Here is a 19,318-nt window from a genome sequence, read left to right as displayed (position 1 = left end):
AATTGATAAATACATACTTTATTTTTTTCATTAGATGGCCTCAACACTTGAAGCTGCTTTTGATCTTTGTGTTTCCCTTTAAAAGCATAAAATATATCTTTTCTATTTATTTCATAGAAAGTGAATGATTAGAAAATGAATTAGCCCTGGCTGGTGTAGCTCAGTGGATTGAGTGCTGGCTGCCTAGCAAGGGGTCGCCGGTTCGATTCCCAGTCAGGGCACATGCCTGGGTTGTGGGCCAGGTCCCCAGTAGGGGCTCATGAGAGGCAACCACATATTGATGTTTCTCTCCCTCTCTTTCTCCCCCCTTCCCCTCTGTCTAAAAGTAAATAAATAAAACTTTTGAAAAAAAGAAAATGAATTAGTATGTTTTTAAACCTAGATGGAATCTAGAGATAGTGTAAATATCTAATTGTTACAGTACACACCTTACATTTCTAAAAGTTAAATTACAAATTACTATTTTAGCTAAAATTATATTAGAGAGGCAAAGTTCATTCACCTAGGTAAATCAAATTAAACTACAATTAAACAATTAGAAAAGAATAACTTTATTGGTATTGCAGCAAAGTTCACATAAAATATACATTCAAATTACGATCCCTCAAAGCTATAAGGATATAAAATACACCTAATTGTACAAGTTATACACAATAATAAAATCAAGAACCTAGTACAAATGTATTGGGAAAACATCAAAAAAAAAAACAAAAAAAATGATTTTAAAAACTTAAAAAATAAAAGAAAACACATGCCCCGGTGAATACTTTTAATTTCAGGAACTCAGTATGAGAACTAAAGCATTTCTCTACAATGTGAACACCCGTGACACCTGTCTCGATGTTCTGCTTACAAATTTCAGGTTCCATCTATGGCCATACCACCCTGAACGTGCCCGATCTCGTCTGATCTCGGAAGCTAGGCAGAGTTGGGCCTGGGTGGCACTTGGATGGGAGACAATTTCAGGTTCCTCCAGCTTCGGCCGGCTAGCTGGCAGTGAGGGTCTTTTCTGCTCCGAAAGCCTCTCTGGGCTTGGAATAGTCCCAAGGCCGTCTGTTCTCCGTGAAGCCATAGAGTTTCCTAAGTGCCACTCGGGCAGCTTCTTCTTCTGCAACCAGGACTGTCTCCCCAGGTCCTTCTGCCATCAGCTTCTTGTCACTAGGGTAGAAGAACAGCAGCAGTCTGCAATTACCTGGCGCACCACTAAGCACAGTCCACAAGTTGGTTTCGCCTTGTAAATCTCATTTTAGCGCCACCACCCACCAGGAGCAGCAGAAATATTGCACCATTTTTTCTTTCTATCAGCAACAGGATATATGAACTGCTGACAAGAGATATGTTTAAGGCTTGCCAGCCTGAGAAGCAAAAAAGTATCTTTCCCTTTTGCTTCGCACTTGAATTGAAACTAAACACGAAACTTTACACCACCACCTATTTTCCTCTTTGTGATGCTCTCCATTGATTTTATGGCCATAAAGCCCCACATCATATAAAGATTAAAAGAATAGTTACGGGTACCTAAATTCTTAGTTATCTTAGATAGTCACTGTTTGCAGTTAACACTCTAACCCACCTGAATTCAATTGGGGGCAGGTCAACTGTTTACTAAGAACACCAGAAAGCTCTGAATGTAAGTTGATTTACACATACGTATACATTTGACAACTAAACCCTTCCTTTTCCAGTCTTGGCTCAGCTAAAACTGTTACAAGTGTGGGTTAGGGTTAAATCTGTAAAACTTCAGTCAAAACTTTTATTTTTTTTCTACAAAAATATTTAGATTAACATATATGCCATGAAATTCTATAGTGATAGTTGGTTATTAAAAGCTACTATTCACATGAAAAAGATGAAGGGATTAAGAAGTAAAAATTGGCAGCTACAAAATAGTCACGGGGATGTTGAAGTACAGCCTAAGAAATACAGTCAGTAATTTTGTATTAAGTATGTGTGGCACCAGGTGGGTACTTGAAGTATCAGAGGATCGCTCTATAAATTATCTAACTGTCTAAGCACTACGCTGTACACCTGAAACCAATACAAAATAATATTGAATGTCAACTGTAATTGAAAAATAAAATAAAAAACAAAAAGAAAATTAAAAAACAGAAAAAAATTCAGGGGAAATAAAAAAGATACTATTAGCAATCCACGGACTACGTACCTTTTCCTAAGAATGACCAACAGGAAAGGAAGTAGTACACAGACAATCACGGGAATGAGACTGTTAAAAATCTTTTAATGCAATTAGAGGTTTTACTAAGGAATTGTGAAAAATCATTTTTTAAGGTTTCCAAACAATGTTACGAAATTAAGATTAAGCTTTTACTAACCAGTATAAGCCAACAAAAAACACAGGCAAAGCTGTGGTGCTTCCAGACTGCCTGGTAAGTCTCGACTCAGGAGCTGAAATATTCCTTTTCTTCAGTTCTTCCACCAGGAGGCCCATGGGGTTGACTACATTCCAAATCTCAAAGAGCTCTTTTCCAGTTAGCTGCGTAATTAAGAAGTCCTGCATATAAAAATACAATTTATATGTTTCAGTTAGTGTAAAGAAAATAAGGACTATAATTCAAAGTACAATTATAACAGAAATTAAAAACTTATGGGAAATAAAAGAAGTATTATTCCTTTGCATTCCCATGTAGTTTTCTCATATAAATTTTATTATAATAAACATAGTTGAAGGTAACATCCTGTCTCCTAATTTAGAAATATATTCTTATCAGTGAGAAAAATATTTTAAAAAAGAGTTTAATTAATGAATACACAGTAATAACTTCTGGCAGAAACTCCTATAAAAAGGCACTAAGGGCCTTCTAGATATCACTGGTTCTTTGTGCAAGTTCACGATTTTAAAAAGTCACTGAAATAATAATTTCACAATTTGGGCAGCTGGGGAGATCACGGCCAGGCCAAGGACACGAGATCTCATCGTCCCCCAGCCCTTTGACCCTCCCCAGAACACCCTCAGTAAAATGCTTTGATTCCACCCTCCCCCACCAGGGGTAGTAAGTTCACATTAAGTGCCTTTTTAAAGTGTTTGCGACTTGATATACTTTAAATTTAAAAAACTAAAAAACTGAGGAATTAATTATGAACTTTCAAAGCAGAATTCTTTTTGGCAATAAATTATATAGTGTAGGAAATACGGGAACAAACATTAATTTTCACAATGATACACTGTTAACAAACACAGTGTATAACAGGAAGGGTAAACGGGAAAAGATGGGAGAAATAAAAAAGAAGAGATTTCTTAGTTCATGAAATAGAGCCACTTTCATTACAACACTTCCCCAGCTTTGTTAATAAAAAAATATTTATAAGGCCATTCTCAGGTGGGGATTTTGAATCTTTTAATGTTCCGAGACAGAATGCTTGCAAGACACACACGTTATTCACCTATATATGAATCACCGGATTGTTATTTGCCATATAGAATAACCAGCTGTAGGGTAAGGAAAATAATTCTAATGCCTAAGATGCCTGTAGTAGCGGAGGGAAGTCTGCAGCGGACGTCTCAGGTGTAAAACTCCTGAAGACCTGATGTGGGACTCACAGAGGGATGCCATTTTTAAAGAATCTTTCCAGGAAACCACACGCCAAGAAGGGCAGGGGCAGCCCACACAATGTCAAGGAACGTGGCTGGAAGGTTCCATCCAGCAGGGGACACAATGCCCCTTCGAGCCTGTTTTCAATGTCGACCAGGCTCGGAAAGCACTACACTAACTTAAGAGTCATCAAGCCAAGAAAAAATCTGTTCTCCTTTCTCCTTCTCTTTCCCTGAGCTCCCACTCCAGAAGGGTCAGCTAACATACCTGCTTCCCAAACCTGCAGACCTACCACTGGCCTTAGCAGGGGAAAGAAGACAAGTTTTACCTATGGATGAAGCCTGAGTGTTGGTAAATACAGATATCCTTCTCTATAAAAATTATCAAACTCAGTGTCAAAACTAAATGGATACATTCCAACAGCAAGGGATGCTGGTTTAAAAGCTCCAACATGCAAATGTCTAAATCAAGACTGTTGGTTGGTTGCTTTTTTGTTTTTTGGGTTTTTTTTTTACTTAAGGCGATTGTGTCGACTTTTTATTATGTAAGTGTAACCCAAAACTCATGTTTTCCTCCAACGCAGAGGATAAAAATTCTCCCGGTTAATAACTTCTAAAAGGACAGCGGGAGCCAAGTCATATGGATTCCATTTCGTTTTAATTAGCTAAGCTACTGGCTCACAGGAAGCTAGGTGTATGTCACAGGAAATCAGAAATCCAAGGATTTTACTACTTACAGTTCCAACGCACACTGGTCCTCCAATGGTTCGTTTGGTCTCATTCATTCACTACACAGCTAAGCATCTACTAGGTGGGCACTACTACCCCTGGACCTAGGCGTGTAAAACTAAAGACATGGCTTGCAGTCCTTACAAACTCACAAGCCAGCACCTAATACTCCTGATAAGGTCCTCAATGAGACATAACTGGAATAATTAATATACGACCGTGAAAAAGCTTTAGGTCTCTCTCATTTCACACAACCTTCCAAGGTCACATCGCACAGAAATGAATGACAAAAAGAACTTTCTCTTTCTGTCCACCTCAAATTTGTCCCGGTGTGTGCAATTCACAATGACCTACCCTGATGAAAAGCGCAGTCCTCTCCGGCCCGCTGCTCTGTAGCAGGGCTCCAATTACTGCAAAGAAGGTCCGCTGTAATACCGCCGGGGGGACTGGGAATTCTGCACTCAGCGTCAGCTGCTCCACAGCCAAGTTTCGAGCCACATGACACACGACGTCCTCGCCAGTGAGAAAGTCAACAAGACTCTGAACGCCTTCAGCGGGCAAGTGTGGGAATGCGTCCTCAAGCAATTGTGTGAGGCAAGTTTGTGAAAAAGAGGACCCTTGTTCAGAGAGTTCTTGATTATCTTTAATATTCAGAAGGACAGCTTCTTTCTCTATTCCAAGTTTTTGGCGCTTGGCCTCCTCACTTTTAATGTAGCAGCTATTAACAAATGCCGTTTTGAGAAGATCTAAGGAAAAGGTTTCCTGTAACCGGTGTCCAAATGCTTGTATCTCAGCGTGGTAGTCCCAGTTGGGCTTCTCCGACCTAAAAACGGGGAAAAGAAAACAGCCAGCAGATGGTAAAGAAAACAACAGGATGTTACTCTGGTGCAAAGATTTTTCACTGATGCAATTTTGTTAACTATATAAAGGAAATTTCACAAAACTTTCATTGTAATGCCATGCTTTGATTTTCTAGTTAAAATTCAAGTCAGATGATTACTTGTTCCTTGCTAGATACACTGTTGGAATAGTTTTGCCTTTGAGCCAATTGCTACATTAAAGCGCTCTAACCATGCAACTACCTAGGAGTGAAATACAAATTATAATTTCACAGGTTCAACCCATAAACAATAAATACACTGTATTTATCTTACATTTTATTGAAAACATCCATTTAAATTAGCAATTAAGAAGTAGGTTAGAAGTTCAAAATCATTCCCAAGAATGACTGGAAGGTCTTTTTTTAAAGACTATTAACCTAAAATAAAAGTTTTAAGTAAAAGAGGGCAGCAAAGTATAAAGATCTGAATTATAAATAATAAAATGTGTATGTAATCCACAAATTTCTTCCAACTATAAAATCCTAAAATGACTAACCTCACAATAATCAGAGAAATGTGCATTAAAAAGAAATAATACTAGGCAAACAAGTTAGTATTTGTGTTCCAACAGTACAGGAATATGAACACGCATATTCCTACTGGCAGGTGTGTAAACCGCATTACCTAACGTTTTTTTAGGGGAGCGGAGGGCAACACTGAAGTAGCTGTCGAAATTTCATACTAAATCTCCAAAGCTACTGACTGTTACATCAGTCGTAATAGCAATAATATGGAACTCAAATGCCCGTAAGTATAGCCATAGAAGATTGCAGTGCATCTATTTGTACTGCCACGACGAGACGTCAGACACATGGAGAGAAAAAGATGCAAAATCTAGTGTAGAGTAGGATATGATTTGGTCCTATGAAGATCTGCGTCTCTATCCACCGCACCTTCTAGTGCTGAAACAAGATTAATTAGAGCAAAAACCGAAATCTAAAATGTTTCCCTTCTACTCTAGACAGTGGAATTGTGGTGAAACACATTTTTTTTTCTTCCTCTAAATCGCAAGGCTGTGGAGCGCTTTCTTCTCTTATCGCAGTCGACAGGCTTCCAAACGGGAGTTCCAAAGCGTCGCAGGCTACGCGTGGCACAAATCCAGCATCTTTGGCTCAGTGCACGCGTCCTCGTCACACGGGTGTTTACATCGCAAACCTCCTAGGCTCCAACCAGGCGCACGTTACCGACAAACGACCCCTCCCCGCTGCCGGGCCGAGGCCCAGCGGCAGGTCCCAGGTCCTCGATCGCCACCCTGACCCCTTCCCCAGGCGGCTCCTACCGGCGGACAGGCGGCGGCGGGTTCCGGAGCAGGCGCCACCGCTCTAGCTCCTTCTGGAAGCGGATGGCTGCGCGGAAGTCCTTCACTCCCCGAGCTGGCGGGGCTCGAGCGGGGGTGGCCGGTGCCAGGAGGCAGCGAGGCCCCCGCAACAACAGCCTGACCAACCCGGATGCCATTGCAGGGGAGAAGGCAATGGAGGGAGGAAGGAAGAACGTCGGAACAGTGTCGCGGTAACACAGGCCCCTCGGAATTGGGGCGCGAAGGTAGGCCGGGGCGGGGCCCGTACCCGGTGGGAGGGGCGGCTGCGGTTGAGTGCTACTGCGCATGAGCGAGCGCTGGGCCTTGGCGAACCTCTGGATCGCTCTTGGGCGAGCTGGTGCTGAAGGGCGTTTGGATCTAGAAGTTTATGAAAGAGGTTGCTTCACCTTGTCAATTGTCCCTTGTTCCTTCCTTTGTCGTTGAAGCAAAACAAAAAACTTGTTTTACGTTCAGTTTAAAGAAAACACTAGTTCTCCAAAAAAAAAAAAAAAGAAAAGAAAAAGAAAAAGAAAATACATCTCAGCAACATATATTTAGTCTTACTTCCAAATCATAAATGGAGCAACTATTTGAGCAAATATTCATCTGGTCTGTCTCCAAAAAAACCTTTGTTTCAGGAGTCCTGGACTAAGAGTTACTGACTTAGTCGAAATTAAAACTTTTAGTTTAAAACAACCTTTTCAAAAAGCATTAGGGGGGAAAAAAGAGGACAAGGGGAAAAATCCATCAACATGGGAACAGTGGAACAGATTTTTTTTTAATTTTCCACTCTTTAGCCTTATCATTATATTGCTGTCCTACCAAGCTTAACATAATTTTTAAAAATGTAATATTAATTTACAAAGGATGACTTATCTGAATTCCCAATTTTGAGCTGCCTGCTGAACATCTAGACCCTCAAAGAAGAACCTCTTTCTGCAGTCTCTCTTCTTGTTGGGGGCATCGGCGTGCCTTGAAGCACCCAAACTGGGCTCCTATGTTGGACCCTGGTTGGAACAAATCACCTGAAAAAAATAAAGGAAATGTAGAGTATTTGAATACTGGCAAGTTTTTAAAAAAATAATCAGAGAATTATTGGAGGTTTACAATGGTGGTATTTTAGTTTTGTTTTTGAAAAGGTCTTTACTTTTTAGACATTTATGCTGAAATATTCACTTGTGAAAAATAAGCTACCTCAGATTCTCAAAATAATCAGCATGGGAGTAGGTTGGGTTATTCTTGAAATAATTGTGGCCCTGAGTTGCTGTCAAAAATTAAATTTAATTTAATTAAAAAAAATAAAATGCAGATTAAGCCAGTCGTCTGCTCAAACTCTCCAATGGTTTTCCACCTCACTTAAAGTAAAAACCAAAGTCCTTACCATTCCTCAGACCTGACATGGTCTGTTTGGTGACCCTTCTGTGCTCATTTCTGTCTGCGCTCCTCACTCACTCTGCTCCAGCAGCCTAGCTGCCTTGCTAATCCTAGAAACCCTGAGACCTGCCCTCACTGCAGGGCCTTAGCACTTGCTGTCTCCTTTTCCAGGCCAGCACTTCTCCCATTATTTCCACACAGTGTACTCCCTCCTCTCCTTGGCTAAAATGTCACCTTCTTCCTGCAGCCTTCCCTGACCACCTGTCTCAGGTTGCATTCTCAGAAGCAGATGCTGAGACAGAAGTTGGCACACAGGGTGCTTATTAGGGATCCATAGCTGTGAAGGGAGCTGTAACAGGAGTAGGCCGATGAAGTCAGCTGCAATGCAGGCCTGGCAAAGCCTCATCCAACCTGGGAGAGAGTTCTGGGGCCAGTATTGCTCATCAGTGTGTCCTGGGCAGGTTGCAGTGGCCCTGCCTTTATACTCCTGTCTCATTTAGTTACTGAATTCAGGCTGCCCCATGGAGGGCTGAGCGTGGTGGCTCTCTGCAGCAAAGGCAGACTCTGAAAGAGATGAACGCTAGAGAATGCCTGCTGACCACCCTCCTTCCACGAAGTCGGATGGGTGGAGAGTATCTCCGGATCTACCACACCATCCCATATAAAATTGCAACACTTCCTAGAGTCCCTATCAACCTTCCCAGCTCTTTCTCCACAGCATTTAACATCTGTTAATATACAATGTAATTTATGTATTTTGTTTATTACCTTGTTCTTTCACCGTAATAGAGGTTCTAATGACAGAGCGATTTTATCTCACTTAAGCACTGCTGCCTTTAGAATGGTGCCAGCCTCACAGCAGGCACTCAACACATAAACATTTGTTGTTGGAAAAAAGTTGTTCAATAGCTTGTTTAGTCATTAAACTTCACAAGCCTTACAAGAACCATGTCTTATTCATCTTGTCAGCGCATGGCATGTAGTAGGTATACAATACACGTTTGTTGAATCAATGAATAAATACATCCATGAATGGATATTAACTTCATTATTAGAAAGCACTAGTACAGTGCTCTCCAACAGAAATACTAAGTTAGCCACATATATAATCTAAAATTGTTAGCCATATTAAATAAGAAACAAGTAAAATTACTTTTAATAATATCTAATTTAATTCACTATATCTAAAATGTATCGTTTCAACATGTAATCAATATAAAAATTATTAATGAAATACCTTACATCCTTTTTGTTCTGTACTAAGTCTTTAAAATTTGATGTGTATTTTGTACTGATACCACATCTCAGTTTGGATTAGATACATTTCAAGTGCTGGATACCCAGGTGAGCAGCACAGTTCTAGTACAATTCTGCAGTTTAGGAGTGAAAATAATATAGTGTGTGGGGAGGAGGGTTGGAGAGGGGAGGCCCCTGGAGTCAATGACTTCCTGGGGTCCCCATCATGACTCCTTAACTTACTAGCTGCCAAGGTTCTCCAGCAAAAAACCACCAGGAACACATCTGCATCTCACAAACAGGGTTGATTGCCTGTTGGAGGGGAGTCAGTGATAGGAAGGACTTCTAAGATTGACATTTATGTTAGATGATTTGTGGGAGAGTTTAAGGCGGAAGGGCTTCTCTCTGGACTGGCTGCTGTCAGGAAGTGGGGCTAATTCTATGCTTGGATATTTTACTAAATCTTGTCTAGATGTAGGAAGAAGAGAGAGAGGCTGATGCTGTAATTGGGATGAAACAGGAGTCACTCATATTAGCCAGAATAGGGGGATGTTCGGTCACTTTTGTAGTTTGGGCAATGTTCATAGTCTCACTGTGTTTAAATATGCTTTTGAAGTCACCTTGTCTGACGTTTATGTTCCACAGGAAATAGCTGTGAGCAACTAACTCGCCAGCTCCTAGCAACGCTGAAGCCTGGTTGATAGTACCAGGCCAGGTCCCGGAGGTCAAGGCTGCCTTTCTCTTTCTCATAGCTATGTGACTTTAAGCAAGTGATTTCACTTCTCCCTGGTTCAGTTTTCTTATCTCTAAAGTGAGAATGCAAGAGCAATTCTCTCTCCATTTCTTAATGTTGTTATCAGTAATAAAGGAGATAATCCATCTAAGGAAATTGGGATAGTGTCTAGTATGTAGTCGCCCCTCAGTGAGTGTCACCTACTGTCTTTCAAAGACTCTCAACTGCACTGTATTGTTTCACGCAAACATCTGAAATGAAGGTGTCTTCCAAATAATGGCGTTTTAGAATGAATACAATGTAATATTATTATTTTCTGAAGTTCTGGTTCGGGGGACAATTTCTCTCCCCTGTCAACTGCTCAATCCATTCTGGGGTAAAGGACTTTACTTTTTGTGGACAAAAAAGAGGTCACATACGAAACCTGACAAGTTCGGGGGAGGCCTGCATGGTGGCCTTACAAACTCAGAGACACAAAGTAACCACACAGGATGGTCTGAACATAAAAATTCTTAACTGAGAGTGAGTCATGGTTGGGTGGTCACGTCCTAGGCCTGTAGCTTCCTTGACAAAGGTCAGTCTTTACCGAAAGTGAGCCTGTCTGTTGTCTTTCTGCATCTAAGACAACACACCTTTGAAAGGGCAGAGTAATCGTCTCCAGACCCCTCAGAGCCAGAGACAACAGAACCCCTCATTGTTATCTTGTACCCCCAATACCATCTCTATGTGTTGTAAATGTTAATTACTATGCTGTACCCACCAATTTAAAAGATGTATGTTTCTCCGTTTTACTTTTTATCTAATCCCAGAGATTTCCCCACTTTGCTTCCTCCTGCCCCCTTAATCTACCACCAATGGATTTCTTGTAGCCCTCTTTATGTCTCTTTTTATTCTAATGTATAAAATAAGATGCAAAACTGACATTCTCTGGAGCATTTTCTCAGTCTGTTCAGATTTTGTTTTCTGAAAACTGTCGTCAGTTTGGCTCAAATAACTAATAAACTCTTACAAAGCTTTTTGTTAGGCGGGTCTTTTCTTTTCTTCACATTTTCAACCTTTTCAACTCTCCCTACTTCCAGGCAGATGTCTTCTGTGGCTCTCTCCCCGCTTTGTGACTTTAGCTGCGCTTCTTTCCCCGGCAATACGGCTCCTTTACGCGCAGCACTCGGGAGTTTACGGCAGCGCGGCGCCCACGAGGCCCCGGAGCCCAAGCAAACCGGCGCTCTCGCCCGCCCCGCCCGCCCCGCGGTCAGCTGATGGGCCGCCAGCCCCGGGAGGCTGCCGGCGCGCGAACATGGCGGCCGAGATCCACTCCAGGCCACAGAGTAGCCGCCCGGTGCTGCTGAGCAAGATCGAGGGGCACCAGGATGCCGTCACGGCCGCGCTACTCATCCCAAAGGAGGACGGCGTGATCACCGCCAGCGAAGACAGGTCTGGCCAACCGGTCCTACGCGGGGCCGAGGGGAGACGGGGGCGGCCCGTCCTCCCGCAGGCGACGGGGTGTAGGGGCGGTGGGGCTCGCGGCCCCGTCCGTCTCTGCTTGGGGGCGTCCCCGGTTCCTAGGGCGCGCGACCAGCTGCGCCCCTCTGTCCGCTGGAACTCCCGGTTCCCACCCGCAAGCCCTCCAGTTTCGATCCCCGTCCAGGACCTCGGTCCCTGCCACGCCCCTCGGGGACCCCTGACTCCCTCCAGCCGGGGGACCTCAGTTCCCGGGTCCCACTGCGCCCTTCTAGCTGGGGATCCCCGTCTCAATACGCCCCTCTCGCCTGAGACTCGCGTTCCCGCCGCGCCTCTCTAGTCTGGGACCCCCATCGCCTCTGTAGCCCCCGTCCCTTCCATCTCGGGGCCCCAGTCCCCGCCTCTCCTTTGTGGGATTTCGTCCCGAGCTGCTCAGTTCCAAGCCTCCTTCTCGGGAGCCAGGAAAACGGGCGGCCGATTCCGGCGGCTCCTGGTTTCCGGGATTCCCTGATAGCAGCAAACGTCCAGGGCTTTCACTCTCTTGCTTCTGCTTCACTCTGGGCTTTCTTTACACATCTCTTCTGCGCAGCACCAAGGTCCCAAGATCATTTATTTTGCACAGCTGCTTATTTACTAGTTTGTTTGTTTGTTTTTCTCCTAAAAGAGACTCATTTTTTTTTTTAAAGCCTTAGATGCTTTTATTTTCAGGGACATTTTACATTACCACCATAATGGAAAACCGGTATCGCTTGCCATAAAGAATTAGACTAATAGGCTAAAGGATGTTCATCTGTGTGCACCTAGTGTCAACTCTCTTTTTTATTGGGTCGACTTGCATTGAATGCCCACTGTACTTTGGGAAACACTGATACGACCTGATTTTCCCATTTTACCCAAGAGGAAACTGAGGACCATGAAACTCGAGACTCCAGCTCTCTGGTCTTCCCAGGGCTACGTGATTGATTGGAGAGATACTTGCTTACAACTTTAGCATTTTCATGACCCTCCACGTTTAAAGGGTTAGTGCTTTCCTGTGGGAATTTGGAGGAAATGACTGATGCTTATTGCGTGAAACTGTTTCCTTGGTACAGTGAGTGGTCTTAAATGGTGATATTGCAAAAGTTGAAAGGCTTTCTGGAAGACAGAACGCACCGCTGTTCTCTCAAAGCGGGAGGCGTAGTGTCCAACTTTTTGTAATCATGGTGTGGAAGTAAGTAACTTTGAGAGCCTTTCCCAAATGGGAAGAGGAAACCTGAAGCCCCCAGTGCCTATTTGGGCTCTGTGTTTTGCTTTTGAGTGAGTTCACTGTGAGCAGTCCGTGGCCTCTTCCTGCCCGTTTACAAGGAGAAAAGAGGGTACATGAGTCCTAAGGACAAAATAGGAACGTAAAAAAAAGGACAGAATAATGATATTTGCATGATAGGAACATGGACAAGGACGCTTCATACAAGTTAGCTGTTTTTATTCAGTAAAGTGTTTTATTTATGACTCGTGCATGTTGGGTAAATTGCTGAATATTTGAGATTATTGGGCCAGGCGCACTGCTGATAAATGTCTTATGGGGAGTGATGGCACAGCTGCTCTGGGACTGAAATGTTCTGGGGGAGCCTTAGATCAGCTCCTGTTTTCACTCGGGCCCAGCAGGGCACTGGCAGGTGACTGGACCAGGTGAGGGGTGGCACCTTGGGATTCTAATTTGTGTTTCAGGCCCATGGAACTACCTTGAAAGGAAGACGACCTTTTTAGCCAGCACCACGTTTTATGAGATTCAGTGAAGGAGCATGGCTATGGGTTCGTGTTTTTGTTTTCGGATTTTTTGTGTGTGTGATTTCGGTGGTTTGTTTTTACATTGTTGTAAATATGTGTAAGACTCTTTAATCCTGCATTCGTTCATTTATTCACTCATTCACATATTTAGAAATACTGAGCTTATTGAGTATCCGGCCCTAGAGATACAACAGGGATCAAAAGCCACAGTACCTGCCCTCATGTGACCTCTGATTCATTGGTTTTTATGGCCCAGGACCTGACTGAACCAGCATGTTGAGGAAGCAGAATACTGACCACACTTATTCATCAAACAGGCACTTATTGGACACTTACTGTGTACAGACTTCTGGGATAGGGAGACAGCTGACTCCCAAAATCGCTGTTTCCAAAGGGCTGGACAGCATGGGGAGGAGGTGGCCCCGTGCTCTCAGCTTCCAGGTGCTGGGAAGATAGAAATGAGTGTCATTAGGTGAGGGCCAGGGTTTAAAAAAAATTTGGCTTGCACCTTTTCTCTACAACTTCTGCTTTAATGCTCAGAAGAGTAACTTTCAACCTTTAAAGCAAGGTTCAGCCCTGGCTGATGTAGCTCAGTGGATTGAGCGCGGGTCTGCAAACCAAAGGGTCGCCGGTTCGACTCTCAGTCAGGGCACATGCCTGGGTTGCGGGCCAGGTCCCCAGTGGGGGGTGCACACGAGGCAACCACACATTGATGTTTCTTTCCCTCTCTCTGAAAATAAATAAATAAATAAAATAAAATAAAGTAAGGTCCATTTGAAGTAAATTCATTTATAAAAGCAAAAAGCAGTGAGAACATTTTGAGAAGAAACAGGCATGATAGGAGGGTTGTCCTGAATTTAGTGTCCATTTTTCTAAACTCTAGGCCAGCGATTCTCAGCAGGAGTGATTTTGCCCCCCAGGGGACATTTGGCAACATCCTGAGACATTTTGGTTGTCCTCACTGGAGGGGGGTGCTACTAGCACCTAGTGGGTGGGTGGAGGACAGGGATGCTGCTGGACATCCAACAACACACAGGACGGTCCCTCGTGAAAAGAATTGCTATCCAGCCCCAAAAGTCAGTAGTGCTGGGGTTGAGAAACCCTGGCCTGGGCTTAATGTGCTTGTTTATCTGGTCTCTCTAGACAGTGGTTCTCAAACTTGAGCAAGCGTCAGATTCACGTGGAAGTCTCGATAACACAGACGGCTGGGCCCCGCCCCAGAGATTCTGATTCAGTGAGTCTGGGGCGGAGCCCAAGGGTTTGCATTTCTGCCAAGGCCGCAGTGATGCTGATTGCCGATGCCGTGGGCCCCACACTGTGAGAACCAGTACTCTACGAGAAAGATGAGCGCTTGGCCGCTTTGCTTGCCTGCGGAGACTCGCAGGGAGACAAAACCATGTGTGCTTTATCTTCTTTTTTGGTCAGTTTCCGGGATGTATTTCCCAGGAGTCATTCACATGTACCCACCTATTTCCCAGTAAAACCGAACTGTGCGTGACAGAGCTAAGTACAAATAATGCCCCCAAAGGTATTAGACCAGTGTGGGAATACTGAGCTTAACTCCGTCATACCTGGCGTCACTGGCCATGGTTTGGGCAGTGAGCCTAGAGGTCTAATCAGAAGCATTCAGGGGGTTAACAGAATGGCTGTATTCTTCTGAATGCATTCATTTCTTTTGTTTGGGGGTAACAGATGCCCCGAGCTCTTTTGTTTGAACTTCATTCACCCACTAAACCCTAATTAGTATTTTCAATTTTAGTTTTAAGTTGCCTGCACTTTGGAGCTAGAATACTTGGGTATGCGTACTTTTCAACGTATAAAATGGTACATTGGTAAAGTTTCTAAAAACTGGAGTCAGTAGAGTATGACTCTCTTTCTAGTCAGGAAACTGTAAAAATGAAACAACCTCAGCATCAAGTTCAAGGCTTTGAACTGCAGCCATCATTTTCCTGGTGGGGAAACAGAAACTGAGACTCCACTTTCAGAATAGAACTGAAGTATGATGAGACAGGAGGAACCGATTCCCTAGACACGTTTGCTTTTTGAACTTCTTTCCTGTGGAATGCACCAAAAATTTGGACCTCGGTTGGTTGGAGGATAGAATTTTTAAAAGGTAGAAAGCTTTATTAGAAAGTCTTATGAATAAGTTAAGGCTGTAGGCCTGCTGTCTTCATTTTTGAAAAGTGGAGCTTGGAGGTGAGCGTGCTTATGCCATTGCTTCTGGGCCAAGACTGATTTGCAGAAATCCTGCAGGAGACACAGTTTTGTGTGGCCTAAGTCCAGCCTAGGTCTCGCGTGTGTTAACGTATTTCCGGATGTTGCGCTTAGGATGGTAAACAATAAAGATTATAGAAAACCAACTCTTAAAATGATTGAGGTAGCCTCTTTTTGGTTATATATACCAGCGATTTACCTAAATATGTTTCTTTCCTCTTAGACATTTCTCAACATATTAAGGTGGTTTGAGGGGCAGGTTGTGTATTTACTAGCTGTTCCCATGGAAACAATCTTAAATAAACAACTTGATTGTTAAGTGTTGTGCTGGGAAGGAAGCCTGGCAGAGCTGGGAGTCGACGGTTTGTGCGGAAAACCAGGCTGCTAACTGCTGTATTTTTGTCGCCGTGCAGTGCCTGAAAGTGGACCCTTTAATGTGTGTTACAAAATAAATTGGGAAAGGTGAGAAGTCAGGCCGCCTGGGTGGGAATGCCGTTATTCTCCTGTGGTGAGACCGGCCCCTCTTGTCAGGTGCGTTTTCTTTTTCGCAGTGTGGTTAGAAACGGATTCCGGGTCCAGACCACCCGAGTTTGAATCCCCTGTGACACCGGGCAGGTTACTTCCCACAGTTTTCTCCTTTGCAAAGTGCAGATAGTAACAGTGCCCTGCCTCATAGGGTTTGGATATAGGTAAAGCTCATAGAACAGTGCCCAGCACACAGGAAGCACTGGTGTTTTGACTGTTATTATTATTATTATTATTTTCATTCCCATCTGTTTTTCATTTAATTACTGGAGCCTCATCAAAAGCTAAAGATGTCTCTGCTTTCTGTGTGTGTGTGTCTGTGCAAATAAAATAAACATTTTCCTTTCGAATAGGACACTACCATTCTGGAGGCACTTGCAGACCTGAGTTCTTACAACTGTGAGTCATGCCTTCTCATCATTTCCATACTCGCTCACTCACATGTCATGTCAGTCGCATGTTTTCCTTTATAACGGTCTTTGCCCTGATGTACTGGGGGCCCAAGACCACCCTTAGCTTTGCTGATTCGCTCTCTAGGAGGACTGCCGCCATATGCTTGTCCTTACAGCCATGATTTATTGCATCAAAAGGACACAAAACAAGCTCTGGCCGATGACTTGGTTGGAGTGTTGTCCGAACACTGAAAGGCTGGGGGTTTGACCCTGGTCCTGGCGCATGCCTAGGGTGCGGGTTCAGGCTGGGGGGGGGCGGGGGGCGGTGCGAGTGGGAAGCAACCAATCAATGTTACTGTCGCACATCGATGTTTCTCTCTCTCTCCCTCTTTCATATCAGTAAACATATGCTCAAGTGGGGATTTTAAAACGAAAAGGACACAGAACAAAATCGGCAAAGGGAAGGGTACAGGGCGAAGTCCAGAGGAAACCAGGCTCGAGCTTCCGAGCACGAGGCCTCACCCCAGGCAATCACATGGGAGGTGCTTCTTCCCTCCTGCACTGAGTTCTGACCACACGTGAAATGCTGTCTCCCAGGAAGCTCATGAGAGTCTCAGGACCCAGGGTTTACTGGGGACTGGTCACCTGCCCCCACGGGTCAGAATTGCAGGCTCTGGGGAGGAAAGCGGCTGTTCAGTGGTGTCTCAGATGTTAATTTAGTTAATCAGTAAACCTGTAGGAATAAGGAAGCAGGAGACAGGGAAGTTTAAAAACAGGCTCCGTTTCCTTACTGCCTCAAACCGTGCTGCTGTGGGGTTGCTTAGACCTTGTGCTTCAAGACTTTAGGGTATGGATAGGGTGCGATTTTTTTTTTTTTTTGCAACTTAAGAAACCGTGTGTCCTGGACCCTGCCTTGACACTAACTCCATCCTGTCTGGGAGGACTTCTGCCTCTTGGGTGGAGGTGGTTTCTAGCCTCCTTGGAGGCTCAGAGGTCACAAGGAATCATTTTTTTTCTAAGTGAAAGGTAACAGCAGGAATTTGTTTCTTGAGTGGAAAAGAACACATCCATCTCCAGGTAGATTAACCCAGCCATCTGGCTTTAGGAGAAGAGTTACTCACGCAGGTTCTGGTGCAGATGCCACAGAAGTGACCCCCCTACCCCCCAAAAAATCCACCAGCCAGGAAATCTACAGTCTGAGCTCCATCATCATCTTGGACCCTTGAAGCTGACTGGGATTCCTTCCCTAGGCTGTAGAAGGGATGGACATTTTAATTTTTTCCTAGCCAATCTAATTCTCTATAAAAAAAACAGGCTGGTTTCTCTTTGCCTTTCCATTTACATAATCAATTCGATAAAAATCTCGTGCTTTCCCCCTTTGCTGCCAGCGGAGAAAGACTCCTTTCTGAGGCAGGAATGCAGAGTTCAGGAGACTTGGCTGGAAGGAAATTGCTATGTGAGTGATAAAAGCAGATCGTGCAGATGACCCTGTCTGTTGCTGTCCCTTTCGGCTAACCTCTTAACGTCACAGGTTCCGTCCGGGCTATCAGAATGACACCTTTCTGTCGGACTAGGAAAAATAATCCTTTTCAGTAGGTACAGAAATGTTTGGAGCTCTACCAAGATACCAAATAGGATCAGCAGCCCGAAGAGCGACTGGAAAACAAGTTTTCCTTATGCTTACTATTTTGCCTAGAGTTTATAAGAAATCAGGCCTAGGGCTTAGTTTGTAAGATAAGCTATACTCTGCATTCTCTTTTTAATTGATTAACTGAATCATTCCTCTATATCAACCTATAATTTAAATATGGTTAAATTGCTTTAATTTAGCTGTTTGGAGATGATGAGGATGATTTTTTTGAAAAAGATCTAATTTTAGAAACGCTGATTTGTCAGGCAAGGTGGAGCATGGCCTTGTGATTTCACAGACACCCTTGTGTGCTTACTGGAATCTGCCTGGCCAGGTGTGGGCGTGATTTCCGAGGTCCTCACACTGGAAAATGACATGTCCTGGACCCAGATGTATGTTCTTGTGGGTTATAGGTTAAAAATGGCATTGATGGTGACTCCCCATACAGATGCCTCCCGGCTTGAGAGACAGTGCTTTTCAGGAGAGAATTCACCCTTTAAATCTGCTATTGCTCCTACGTAAGTAGATGAGGCTTGTTAGGTTTAGTGACTCCCTACAGTGTGTTTTTAACTCCCTTTTAGTCAGCTCTCAGGGGGGTTAAAAAGAGGGGCGGGAAGAAGTTAAAAGGAGCCTCTCAGCCTCTTCTGATCCCCAGGCCTGTCTCCAGCAGCCCAGAGGTTAGCTTCCTGGAGTAAACACCCGTCCTTAATCAGAACTGTGGGTCCCAGTCTGCTTTGCATGTGTCTACTGTAGCAAGGTGAAAGAACGCACGGAATTATTATCCTTGGGAGACAGGGTGAAAGTATTGAACAACATTTGAGTGATAACTTCATTTATGCTTTTACAGTAATTTCTTCAGTTTCTTAGGATTCAAGTTAGCATCTGTGCAAAGTAAGGATCCTGTATTTAAAGTGGACTTGTTTACTAAGTACTTTGAAATCTGTGGCACTCAGTTAATAGCAAAGGCTGTTTTTAATTTTAAGATCAGATCCCCTAAGTATTCTTAAAACTATACTATTTGGAACAGATGACATTGTACCAGTTAGCTATTGCTACATAACAAACCACCTCAAGATTCATTGGCTTCAAACAGCAAGTGTTATCAACACTTAGGAGCCCGTGGGCCCCCCGGGCGGCCCTTCTGGTCACACGCCAGGCGCACTCATGTGTGTGCCTGCCTCGCTGGTCTTAGCTGCTCCTTCCATCTCGTGGGGGTTTGCTAGCTGTCCTCTGGTGGAGGGTGGCTTCTGCTGGTTCACGAGGAGGCGTTTAACTGTGGGCTTGTTGTTAGTGCTTACTGAGCGGGGGGTGGGGACCTGCTGGTTTCCCCTTCTCAGCTCCAAGTCCTTTCTCTGGGGACCCCCACAAGGAGCCAAAGTCATCGTCCGCCTCTCATTTATGTTGCCTTCTGTCCTCCCTGCCCCTCCTTAGCTTCCTCACAGCCTGACTCGGCATAGTCATGGAATTTAGTTGTATCATTCTATATTAGGCTTTTAAAATAAATGAACATTTCATAAACTTTTGTCATGGTT

At 43.9% G+C, this 19,318-nt stretch overlaps 2 protein-coding genes across 3 annotated transcripts in view; one reads left to right on the top strand and one right to left on the bottom strand.

The window, feature by feature from the left end:
* Positions 1-527: 527 nt before the first annotated feature.
* MRPL44 (mitochondrial ribosomal protein L44) lies at positions 528-6,693 on the bottom strand. The gene is made up of 4 exons (XM_024563924.4): positions 6,440-6,693; positions 4,634-5,102; positions 2,334-2,512; positions 528-1,158 (listed from the first exon to the last, which is right to left on the bottom strand). The coding sequence occupies exons 1-4, from the start codon at positions 6,613-6,615 to the stop codon at positions 987-989; spliced, it is 996 nt and encodes a 331-aa protein (XP_024419692.3). The 5' UTR covers positions 6,616-6,693; the 3' UTR covers positions 528-986.
* Positions 6,694-11,010: 4,317 nt separating this feature from the next.
* Positions 11,011-19,318, top strand: part of WDFY1 (WD repeat and FYVE domain containing 1) — a 41,214-nt gene continuing 32,906 nt past the window's right edge. For both annotated transcript variants that reach the window (XR_008426218.2, XM_053919123.1), the window contains exon 1: positions 11,011-11,231. Coding sequence is in view for 1 of the 2 variants with exons in the window: in XM_053919123.1 (XP_053775098.1) it covers positions 11,095-11,231 (137 nt within the window). In the remaining variant the exon portion in view is untranslated. The remainder of the gene's footprint in view (positions 11,232-19,318) is intronic.

Source organism: Desmodus rotundus, chromosome 2 (genome assembly GCF_022682495.2).
Source record: "Desmodus rotundus isolate HL8 chromosome 2, HLdesRot8A.1, whole genome shotgun sequence".
Taxonomy (NCBI): Eukaryota; Metazoa; Chordata; class Mammalia; order Chiroptera; family Phyllostomidae; genus Desmodus; species Desmodus rotundus.
Note: the sequence above shows the minus strand (reverse complement) of the source record. Positions and strands in the feature narration are given on the sequence as shown.

Bases quoted from the DNA above. Each gene is read 5' to 3' on its own strand.
- MRPL44 (XM_024563924.4), bottom strand. From the start codon at position 6,615: ATGGCATCCGGGTTGGTCAGGCTGTTGTTGCGGGGGCCTCGCTGCCTC. The intron at 5,103-6,439 runs GTAGGAGCCGCC...CCCCGTTTTTAG, and splicing joins CCGCCGCCGCCTGTCCGCCG to GTCGGAGAAGCCCAACTGGG. The intron at 2,513-4,633 runs GTAGGTCATTGT...TTTTATATGCAG, and splicing joins GGACTGCGCTTTTCATCAGG to GACTTCTTAATTACGCAGCT.